This window comes from Aphanomyces astaci, assembly GCF_000520075.1.
Source record: "Aphanomyces astaci strain APO3 unplaced genomic scaffold supercont1.56, whole genome shotgun sequence".
NCBI lineage: Eukaryota > Oomycota > Saprolegniomycetes > Saprolegniales > Verrucalvaceae > Aphanomyces > Aphanomyces astaci.
Window position 1 is genome coordinate 104,532 of NW_009798319.1, and position 11,621 is coordinate 116,152.

Genomic DNA, 11,621 nt, shown 5'->3' on the forward strand with positions numbered 1-11,621 from the left:
TATTCGGTGGCTGGTTGATAACAGTGATATTTTCAACCCCCGTACTGCGAAGCAACGCTGTCGTGACGTGACGGTGAGGACTTGCGTTATCTTGCTGGATTCGTACACCTCTTCCTTGATCGCCGAAGGGGAATCGCTCACATATGGCAGGAACTACCTTGTCCAACACGAAGGCCTTATAAATATCGCTGTTTACCGTTTGTGGCACGGTCACAGGGGTACCCTTGACACGATTCTTGCTTGTGCGTTTGGCGGCAACGACTTCAACAAAAGGCCACACGCCGATCTTGCCGTCGAAGAATGTCTTCCTTGTGGGGTCGTAGCGTGGCCGTGCAACCGCGGCCAGAAACATGACCTTGGTAATGAAGCTCTTCGACTTGACGAACCTTGCTGCAACTTCTTCGTCGTCATAGACATAGAACTTCTTTTTGACTCTTGTCAGGTAGAACCATTTTTCATCAATATGCACCAAATCGTGCATATTGGAGAAGCCAATGGTCCCACCTGACAAAAGACACGTCTGCCGATGGTATTGAGGGACCCCTTGAACAGCGGCTTTGATTTCCTCGGCGGTCCGGGTTTTCTTGCGTCCAGAATTTCCTAATCGAGTAAATCCGTATAACTCGATAATTGCATGAATTGATATTTTTGTAACACCTCAATGTATATCAAATATCTCAAATAATCACCAAAAAAATATTATATATATATATAGAGTACAAAAATATATATCAAATACCTGGAAAAATTTCCACTCTGTGCCGATGTTAGACAACAAGAGCCCAATCCGAGCGGTTTTATGGCAAGCAAAGTCATCCCACAACAACAAACTGGATGCTTCGTTCGCGACGTGGGGCTTCCAAACAATATTGAACCACTTTTCAGTGAGGTCCGAGTCCATAAAGGCCTTCTCTTGACACGTCGCGAACAAGCCAGCTGGCACGATCGCTCCAAGACTCGAGTCAATGCGAGCACCCGGGACTCCCTTGAATACCACAAATGGTGGTAGCTTGCTACCATCCGCCGCGATTGCAAGGCACACAGTAACACGTACACTTGCGTGCAGACACCGTTCTTGAACCCTTTGTTGCGATCGTTGTCTTGACCTCTGGCTCCAGAGGGAGAGGTGTCTCATCCATGTTTACAAAACATCGCCCTGGTACGTTCGCCAACGTTCCAAACGGCGCGAAGCGTGCGACCAATGTCGTTCCAAAATCTTCCATAAACGCCGTCAAATGGCCCGATCGCTTTTGAGCCCGGCGGGTTGGGCGGCGAATGACCAAGTTATGTCGTTGCAGGAACATATAAACCCACTTCTTCAACGCATTTGGTTGTCCGCCATGAAATTCCGAGTCCACACTGAGGGCCTAAATGATGAGCATGTTCGTACTGATGGCGATGTCGTCTTGCTGAAGAGTGTTGAAATACTCAAGGACTTCGGCCTCGACTGCTGGGTTGGTCACTGGGCGGCCAGCATTGACGGTCAATGCAGACGGATTGAACACTGCCCTGGCGCTGATTTTGTCCTTGGCCTTGACCCACCGAGACACTTGGTCAGTTTGGACACCGAATTCCTTCCCAATGCAATAGAAGGTCTTCTGAGCACCCGTTGCAGCTTCGAAAGCTTGTATCACTTTTACTTTAAACCTCAATGAAATGGCTTTGCGTTGTCCAGACGTGGATCGACTTCGTCGTGACTCGGAAGTCATTTGGTTTGTGTTCGTCAATCATGCTCATTGTATGCGCGGTTAAACATTCTGTCCAATCAAAACGATGCAATTGAGCGGAAACTACAGTGGTACGTTTAAAGTGTTCCCGTAAAGTTGTAACTATTTCTAAAACATTTGCATGGTTACAGATTTGCGGGATATACGGTAGTCAATGTTCGCCAATCACCTTATATAGTCTACGTGTATACTCCTCCAATACTACACCATTTTGCGTTTAATTTCAGCTTTATTTCAAATTATTTCCACCAACAGCGGATATATTTCACCTAACCCCCATTTTAATTCACCCAACCTCCATTACTGGTATATTTCACCCAGACGTAAAATATAACCGTTATATTTCACCTCACTTGTGTTAAAATTCACCCAAACACAGGATAATTTTACCTTTCGAAAATTAAAATCACCTAACAATCATTATAATTCGTGCTGAGAATCTAGAAAGATCGAAGCGCGCGAAGAGTTTTGCGCGCTTTCACCATTCTGAAATCTGAGCTCGATGGAATAGGCCATACCTGCACCACAAACTCGGGTAAATCTCTCTGTATAGAACGATCTACCGCTAACATGCCTTGTAGGCACCTCGATGTGGCCACTACAAGCGAGTTCCACTCTCTGCCAAGAGACGTGTGGCCGCAGCACACGTCGCCGGACAAGCCTGGAAGACCGTTGCTCGTGGAAATGGAATCAACGAGTCCACTGCAAAGGGATGGCTCATCTTAGAGTCGTTGACACCAATGCAACGCGGTAAGCTACGGATAATACACAAAACGATCTGATATGTGGCCGCCACCGATGGCTAACTGTAAACTCGTAATGAGTTTCTCATGCAATACTTGGAACACACAGCGGACGAGACAATTGCAGGAATTCAGTCCATCGCGGCAATTGCAGGAATTCAGTCCATGTGTATCGTATTTAACTCAACCCTCTCGAATACATACAACCCTTGCCATTAACAGCGATCCTAAGCAACTAGATAAAACCGCTCGTTCACCCCTCAAAACGAGTCTGCGTCCACGCAACAGTGGAGAAATATTACACTGGATCCAAGTATTTCATCATTACAAAGGGCGGGTCTAGATACTACCACAAAAGTCGAATACACGGTAATACCGCCGTCTTTCCAAAAGTACTAGTTTGGATGCCACAGAAATTTCTATGTCTAATACTATTTTATAATATCTGGGAGGGGAGAAAATAGTTAAAAAATATTTTGATGTGACCTCTGGATGCCACGATGGCACGTGAACTATTTCTGGAATATTAATAATATATTGGGCGTAAAAATTGGACAGTTGCAGTATAAACTTTTTTCTGGCAGAAAACTGCAGAAATTCGACGTATATCCATTTATATATGTCAGATTTTGTAACCAAACACACAAAAGCTGTCGTTCGAAAAACTGTCCAAATATTTCTGAAAAATTACACAAAGAGGTGTTGTGGTTTCTGCCCATACGTCACACGCCTGTTACCCCGCCCCTTCGCCCAAGGCGGGAGTATCGAAAGTGAGGATAGCATAACTGGAAAGATCGCACGAGAAGATCGACGCTGATTGCGCGTACATGCGTGCTATCGTGTTATGGACGATATCCTCCAGAGCACGTCCTGGAGCGTTGAGGTCGGCAACTATTTGAGCGCGGCATCGCGCTCGGAAGCAAGCAATTGCGCCACAATGTCTTACCGGACATTCTCGCCAAGGCGAACAAAGCTTTCAACCAGGTGGAGCTGTGCTGGAGGCGCCAGCGCGTGGATCAACCTCCAGGTTTCATGTTCTCCGAGGGCCGAACGCATATGCCGGATCGTAACGAGGTGAGTCTAGGAGAATGGTGCAGAGGACATTGCGCGGCGGAGGGGAAGGTCGATGGACGATCTGGATTCCTACCAGGTGTAATGGCACCAGTCATGCATTTCATGTGAAATGAATGGTGCTGCTACGGAGGTCGCAGAGCCAGTGATTCCAGACACTTGGATGTGCCAGCTGTCCTCTCGGGACAGGATTGGAACTGACAAATGACCAATGGGATGTTGTGTCCGGATTTTATCCGGACCCCGTTACAGTATTTATTACGTTTTGAAGGAGTCGGACAGTTGTGGTTCAAGTCAACTTCGTTGTCATTCTTGCGCTGCAACCGCTTGCCTTTTGTCCACGAGATGTCGTACCCGTCGATGTTGGCGATCGGCACAAAGTACAAGTTGAACTTGTCCGCCGCCGTGTATTTCTTGTTGGCAATGTCGTCCAGAATCGAAGACAACGCAAACAAGTTGAACGACCCCGCGATCCATTCCAGGGCGTGGAGCAGACTTTGGTAGTACAACGACCTGGGCTTGGACGCACCGCTGGTCAGTTTGTACGCGTAGATAATCTTGCCTTGGACGGTGGTCGAAATCGCTTCTATTTTCAACACAGTTGGGTTGTGCACCACTAACGCATTCACGTACTCGAAGATTGCTCGACGTGCGGAAACAACTGTGGAATTTGCTGGCCGTGTACGTTCCAGCTTTCAACGTCGGGATGTACCCGTCGTTGGTTGTGTGGCACTTGCGGTTGAGATTTGCGTCGGCTTGGATCTAGTGGACTCGGGTGTCGGTGCTGAGATTTCTGTCAGGACCTTGTACCGAGGCAGCGGTATCCCCCGCGGCAAAGGCGGCAGCCGTCGAGGCAAGCGCGAGAATGGCAATGGTCTTCATATAGCAAATTCAACAATGACTGCAAGGTTTGAGGGGCTCGTGTGTGAGGGGGCAGTGTGGCGGCGCTGGAGCATGGGCTCATACTACTATACCACTTCGTGGTATTGCCATCGCAAAGGTATATTATTCGACGGGCCGACTACCTTCGAATTCGACCGTCTTGCCTTTTATTCTACAGACCTTTCCCCAAAGGTCGTCAGCTTTAGCTAGCTTTTAGATGGTTCACTTTTACATTTGCCTAACATTGGATCTACTCTTTTCTTGCTGTGTTCTTGGTCAAGCCGAGAGTATCCGGTCCTGAAGTCCAAACCTCCGGACCTTCGTAACTTTTGTGCGTCTAACCCCTACGACCGTCACAATAATGGTGGAGAAGGAGCTCCTGCCAAACCATGAAATCCAGCACACCTGGATGAGCAAAGACCTCTTGATCCACCTCCCGTCCAAGCAATCGCAGTCGACACGGATGTCGCCCTAGCCGCCCCAGCCCCGAGCGATACGAGACTTGACCTCGTGAGCGTGGCTGACGACGAAGTCCTCCTTAGCAGCAGCTCTGAAGTGTAAAAGTCAGCCTGAACCTGCCCAAGGCACCCCTGTCCAGAAACAGTTGAAGCGAGACATCAACTACCGAATCCAACATCACTCCAACTCGTCCGAGCAACGAGACTTGGAGAAACGAAGCAAAGCGGCCGAAGACTCGGACGAGGCCGCCGATATTACCTTGACTACCGCTCGTCGTGAACTGGCCTCTCTCCTCGACGACGAGAGTGATCTATCCATGGAGCCCCGAAGTTCGTCTGAAGAGCTTGTATACACAGACGATATGGCTGAAGCTAGCTCCGACGAAAACAAGTCAGACGAAACTGAAAATTACTCCATTCTGTAACATCCGCGTGGAGTACTGTACGTACTTCACTTGATTAGCACATACTACGGTAGTACAATGTACTGCGGAACTCCGGAGTAGTACAGAACAGTACTGTAAAGGACGATCTTTGACGCTGTATATACTACAGTACAGTACATGGTACTAATACAGTATTAGTATTACTATTAACAGTTAATAGTACCGTACAACTACTACGTAGTAGTTGTACTTCTTTGTTGTACTATAAATACTACTTAGTAGATATTATAGTACAGCAAAGAAGTACTATGATGATTGATTTTCACTGTGTTTCCGCATAATTATATCAAGCTATATCTGATTTATAGGAATTGTCCATACTAGTATACAAGGTATATACAAATTCAGTGGCCCATTCGGTGATAGCGTAAACAATCAATGATTTGCCGAACGTCTTGCCCAATGGGATGACAAAATTGATATGATTGGATAAAACTATTTACCGTAGCAATGAAACCCTTGGTTAGTTGATATTTTTCGGGGAATTTTGTTATAGAATTTCAACCTTATTCAGAGGTACTTTGAACGCATGATACTTATTTGCTTTTATAAATAGATATTTATATCGTTTGCTCGAAGCATTTCCAATAATTTCATAAAATCTGCATTTGGGCATACTGTATCAATGATCACTGTTTGGAGTGGCCCTCTCTACAATTTTATTACTTCAAGTCCAAATATTATATGACATTTCACAGGGAAAGCGGTATGCAATACATTGTTTTAACTAGGTAAAGTGTACCGGTACACTGTACGTTACAATTTCAGTACGTACAGTGTATATTCCTATCCATAATCGGCAGTGGGCTTGCTAACAGTAAAATAGGCACGCTACCACCTCACTAACACACGAACAACAGGCCTGGCGAGACAGAATTCCTCGGAGTCCAATTTAGAAGGCGAGTTCGTGGTGGTTTTGGGTCAAATCAAGATTTTGAGTTCCGGACAGCCTGTGGGCAATACTGAAGTGTTGGGACGTCCGTCCGCCGACGTCCATGCGACCAAGAATCGTTAAGGTAGTCGTCGTGATACAGGCCGGTTTTGTAATATATTTGATTTCGATAAAATCGCTCTGCCAGACCTGAGTCTTCGAACTTGATCGAGGGGTAGTTCGTGATAGCACGTAGCGTTCCAAATTTGTACCAGCGATTTAAGCTCCACATTGAGCTCTTTGTATCGTTTCGAACGACGAAGTGGAGGCAATCCCATGTTCATTCGTCTGGAGGGTTCAAAGTCGTCCATGAATGATCGGTACGCGGGCAGCTTGCAGTCAGTCAGTCGGCCATCCAGTATTTGAGGCCGTCAGCATGTTCTACCAAGTACTCCTTTTCACAGGAGTTGGGCAGACGACGTAGGTCGACTACACGAAAAATCGGTGACATGCTGGACGAGTAAGCTACGTCGTCATCAGGAAACGATACGCGTTCGACAAAGCTGGACGAGGGTAGACGGTCGTCGGGTGCTTGGTCGCCCTCGGGGATCAGCTCGATTGCAGCCGTTTGTCTGAGGCGTTCCGAGTCTTCATGTAGCCGAGGTGTCCAGCCAAGCGAGACGCGTGGGAAGCATGAATCACGTCTTCTACGAGCGTGTATGGTATGACCGGGACGAGGACGAGCTCGGGATTTCGAAGGGGTGTCTTGAACGTGATGTTTCGGCAGACTATGCCTTGTCTGACGACGAACTGTTGACTGTTTCAAACGACGAGTTTGAGTAAGTGAGGGTCCAAGGGCACAACGCTTTCGTCTAGGTAAGCCCTCAACTCTAAGATTCAAGTGTCGTTGGCTTGTTTGTTGTACAGTCGGGGCGAAGATTGAGCCCGGTCGTACAAGTCAATGAGCTGGGGGGCGTTGTTCAAGGTTGGTTCTGGTAGACTCGACTGGGAGGAGATTGCTTCAGACGAAGGTGACCTGGTTCGACTAGATGTTTTCCCCATCGTAAGGTCTGGGTCAGTCTGGGCCAGACGTCTCATACTTCTTGTCTGGATCGGACAAACTGGTAGACGTGATAGTCCGTCAGCAGCGCCATTGCGTTCGCCTGCTCGGTCTATCACAGTGTAATCCAGTCATTGTATGTCCATGGCCCATCTGGCAAGTTTCTGGTTGCCTGATCAGGACCCTTGGTTGAATAGACAAATGAGAACTTCATGGTCGGTGTAGATGGTGAAGTGTCGACGGTCAAGATATGGACGGAAGTTGCGCGGAGCCCAGACGATGCCCCAGCATTCGATTTGATACCCATCTATTTGGTGATCCACTTCTGTTGGGCCTTGGAGAGAGACTAGCTTGCGTATGCAATGACGGGGTTCTTGCCATCATGAGGACTTGCGTCGACCCAAACATCCAAGGACAGGTCGAAGTCGGGATGAGCGAGGATGGGAGGCGAGACGAGACTGTGTTTGAGTTTGTCAAGGACTACTTCGCAGTCAGGCGTCCAGACGAAGGTCTCGTCTGTGACCAAGGCTGAAAGTAGTGCTGCAATCTTGGAGTAGTCTCGGACGAAGCGTCTGAAGTAACTTGAAGGCACGGACATCTGACACGTCTTTGAGCGGTTTGACTCGCAGCACACTTTGATGCCAGCCGGCGTGATGATGTGTCCCAGGAATGGTACAGACGAGCGACGCCACTTGCATTTGGGCATCTCGAGCATGAAGCTGGCTTCTCGGGACTTAGTGAAGACTTAGGTGAGTCGGACGGAGTCAAATGTTTTTGCACAGAAGAATTAGGGAATCTCAGGTAAACTTTAGGAATATTTAATGATACACTGGTTTTACTGCGAATTTTTCGCACATGTATAGGACCAGTGCTGGGTCTGAATAACATGTAAAACGAAAAAATCCTATGGCGGGCATTCACCCTCGGAGCTGTCAAGCGTCTCACGGAGAACAAGTGACGTGTGGTGATATCTACCATGATTATGCACGAATCACATGTTATGTATTGACTGGCTAAGAGTGAACTTCCTCACATGATTGTGTCTGGCAGTTCATTGTGCTTTTTACCTCCGACTAGGCAAGTGTTCGCTCTAATCCCTTCGGGGGGTCTGTTGCAAGCCGTGCACTTCACCATCCTACGCACTAGTTCTCTGGGCCATTACAGCCATTGGGAGTAACGACCAGGATAATGGGTTAACGGTTCTCTTGTGCAAGGATTACTCTCGGACGCGACACCCGGGCCTTAACATTATTGCTTCATTGAGTGAATAACACAATTAAATATTGTTATAACTGTTATAACAAATTGACTTGCGTTCAACACACATCGCACAACAGCATTCCTGTAAAATCAACACACACAACCGTAACAGCTGTATTAATACAAATACCAGTGTTGTTTGGCATAACACTGTGTTTGAATGACACCATTTAATGATATAATACTTGCCATTGATTGGCGCATGAGTTAACCGATTGACCAAATGTGAATTTTCCTTTTGCCAATAATGTTACATTACTTGTTCTCATTGGCTTATGAGGAAATCAAGTCATTGGACAAATATTCTCGACACTTTTATGATTGGCTAACGATTTAAATAGGCCAGCTAAGTTTTACTATTAATTCGTATTTCTAGTTACTGGTTGGTTGAGAAAACGATGATATACAAGGCCATTGGCCCACTAAGAATTGCGATTTACTAATAGACTTGTATGATAAACGAATCGAAAGATGCCTAAGATCAACTAACCTGATATTAAACCTGCCATCCTGGTCAGCTTGACCTATCTCGTTGCTGAGTGGCTGAAATGGGCATTAGCATCAAAACGTCATTGGGCAATTTGACGTAGCTTGCTCTTCATTGGGTTAATGTCAATTATTTTAACGAAACGAGGATTACAACTTGACGCTCCTAGGCCAAATTAGAACAACGTTCGCCTACAGGTCCATCGAGATGGCTGGGGAGCGTACATTAACCTCGCCACGCTAGCCGAGCAAGAGCTTGGCGCCTTTTTTAATACGCTGCCCTCGCATCGTATTTCGACTTGCAATCGTACAGGCTGCACTGTCAACCATGGCGACCCATTTCACCGTACGTGCTTTAACCCGCATGAAATGCAAATCAAGTATACTCGCTGTGTGTCCGCAAGATGTCATCAACGGCAAATTGGCTGTGCCACGATGCAACGCTTCGTACAGGATTAGAGTGTGCTTGGTGTCTGCGACAGCCACTGTGGACATATGTGATGTGCACGCAATGCCACGTGAACTACAGGAACATACATGCGCCACCTCGTGCAACGAAGGCACGAACTGTCTGTATTGCAGTAGTAGATCTAATGTTTTCTGTTCCATGTGGACACGACGTTCAATACCAACAAGTCGGGGTATCATTATTTGTGTTCGGATACTCCGATTTCACAGGCCATTTTCACGTGCTCTGTTTGTGCATCACATCCCAGAGAACCAACCAAGACTTTGCGTAGTTGTTGAATTGTTTCGTACCCACGTGGCGTACGATATGGGAGATGCAGACCATGCTCAGTACCATGGGATGGTTAATACACTGCGTCTCATCCTACCAGGTGTTCAATACCTTATGTGCTACTTCCACGTCATGAAGAAGGTACTTCTAACACTATTGAATAGTTATAGACTGATATTTATGCTGATATTTTGGCAATTTGTACTAGTGATACGAGAAGCAAAATGGTTTATCCTCGGCGAAATAGTGCGAAATGTCGTTTGACATTTACAAGTTACATATGGCGGAAAACTACAACCAATTGTCTTAAGAAATGCAGCGGGTGCATCAAAAATGGTCTGTTGATCGTATACACCGCAAGTTCAGAACATATTTCTTCGACACGTGGCTGCCTTTGGTGGTCCCTACAGCTGTGTCAACGAGGAACGTTTCTGGAAATGGCAAGTGTACCATAGTGCCAATGGAACGCCCCTTACAAACAACCCGAATGAGCTCAAAAGTGGATGTTTACCCATAACCACACATACATACTACTTTACGCAATCTAATAATGGTAGTTCCTTCACAATGGCAAACTCCATGTCCCGCATTTAATACAAGAGGCGATGAAGGTCATGCGGCGGGAATCGCGCCTTCGACTTCCATGGGCTACAACTGTCGAAGTTGGCGAAAGGCTAAAACGACACTATGCAAGTCTGTTGAACAAGCACCTACTGGTAGTTTCTGCACGGATTATTGACATGCCAGCGACATGGCAAGCTCAACATCTGAATGCACCGCCAGATGACGATGACGAGGTTGCGTTCGGGCAAGGTCGCGACCCCGAGGCACCATCCAATCAACAGGAACCTGCGCTGCATAGAGAAATATCTGCAACCCCCACAATGCTGGAAAGTGACCAGATTCAACAACAAAACTACGTGCGTTTGTATATACTGGAAGCGACACCACGTATGTGTGCACTTCATTGCCGTGTGTGAATCACTCGGGGCGGCCGTGCTGGAAATGACGATACAAGTGCGAAGACTTGTCAACCGCACCATTCGTAATGGACGGCGCCAAGCACTTAACGGCGATTCTCAATTTCTACCTCGCGGGAACCCTCGTGGTCGTCACCGTGTCAACCAAGGAGCATTGATTATGGATTACATCCTGTTACGTATAAATTCATTCTGTACACTTTATTGTGGTGACAGTAAACAGATTATATGGGCGAACAAAACAAATACAACAAGAATGTGTTCATCAAAATCTGGTGTTATACATCATTACTCTGTGTACTTATTTCTAACACACCACGGGTAGTTTTGAGGACTTAGGGCATCCCCAATGGTGCGACGGTATAATCAGACTGTATTTTGACGTTTACCGTCACTGTATTTTACTTTTGCGCAACCCCAACGGTAAAACGGTACAAAATCCGCATAACTGTCACTTCCAGATACTATGGAGGCTTGGGGTCAACCTTGTGCAATACCATCGAGGCATGAACGTCCGGACTGCCATCGCACAGTACGATCCTTAGCTACCTGGTGGAGCAACATACTGGAGTAATGCAATAAGTTTGTTGGGTGTTCATTATGGTCACTTTTAACGTGCGCACTTGGCCCCGGTGTTTGGTGTGGTCCATTACTCGTGCTTAGGATCTCCCAAGCGTCGTCCATGTCCTCCCTTCGCAATAGCTGCAATAGTCGCCCCCACGCGGGCCCAAAACTGCTCGGCCTTATGCCCGCTCCCCTTAGACTCATCTTGGGATATGTTCAACCACGAACAAACTAGCTGGCAGTCCTCGTCAGTGGTGAAGTTCGCACCCCGCCTGTTGAGAGCCATTCCAGCAGTGTCAGTATTGGTATGGAAATGTCCATGCTCAAGTACATA

At 46.9% G+C, this 11,621-nt stretch overlaps 2 protein-coding genes across 2 annotated transcripts; one reads left to right on the plus strand and one right to left on the minus strand.

The window, feature by feature from the left end:
* Window positions 1-3,847: 3,847 nt before the first annotated feature.
* On the minus strand, window positions 3,848-4,423 carry H257_14289 (hypothetical protein; the record flags this gene model as incomplete). The annotated part of the gene is made up of 4 exons (XM_009842058.1): window positions 3,848-3,872; window positions 3,896-4,127; window positions 4,171-4,303; window positions 4,352-4,423. 4 exons carry the CDS (start codon window positions 4,421-4,423, stop codon window positions 3,848-3,850), a joined length of 462 nt encoding a protein of 153 aa, XP_009840360.1.
* A 6,060-nt stretch (window positions 4,424-10,483) lies between these two features.
* On the plus strand, window positions 10,484-10,881 carry H257_14290 (hypothetical protein; the record flags this gene model as incomplete). Its single annotated transcript, XM_009842059.1, has 2 exons — window positions 10,484-10,694; window positions 10,769-10,881. The coding sequence occupies 2 exons, from the start codon at window positions 10,484-10,486 to the stop codon at window positions 10,879-10,881; spliced, it is 324 nt and encodes a 107-aa protein (XP_009840361.1).
* Window positions 10,882-11,621: the final 740 nt, after the last annotated feature.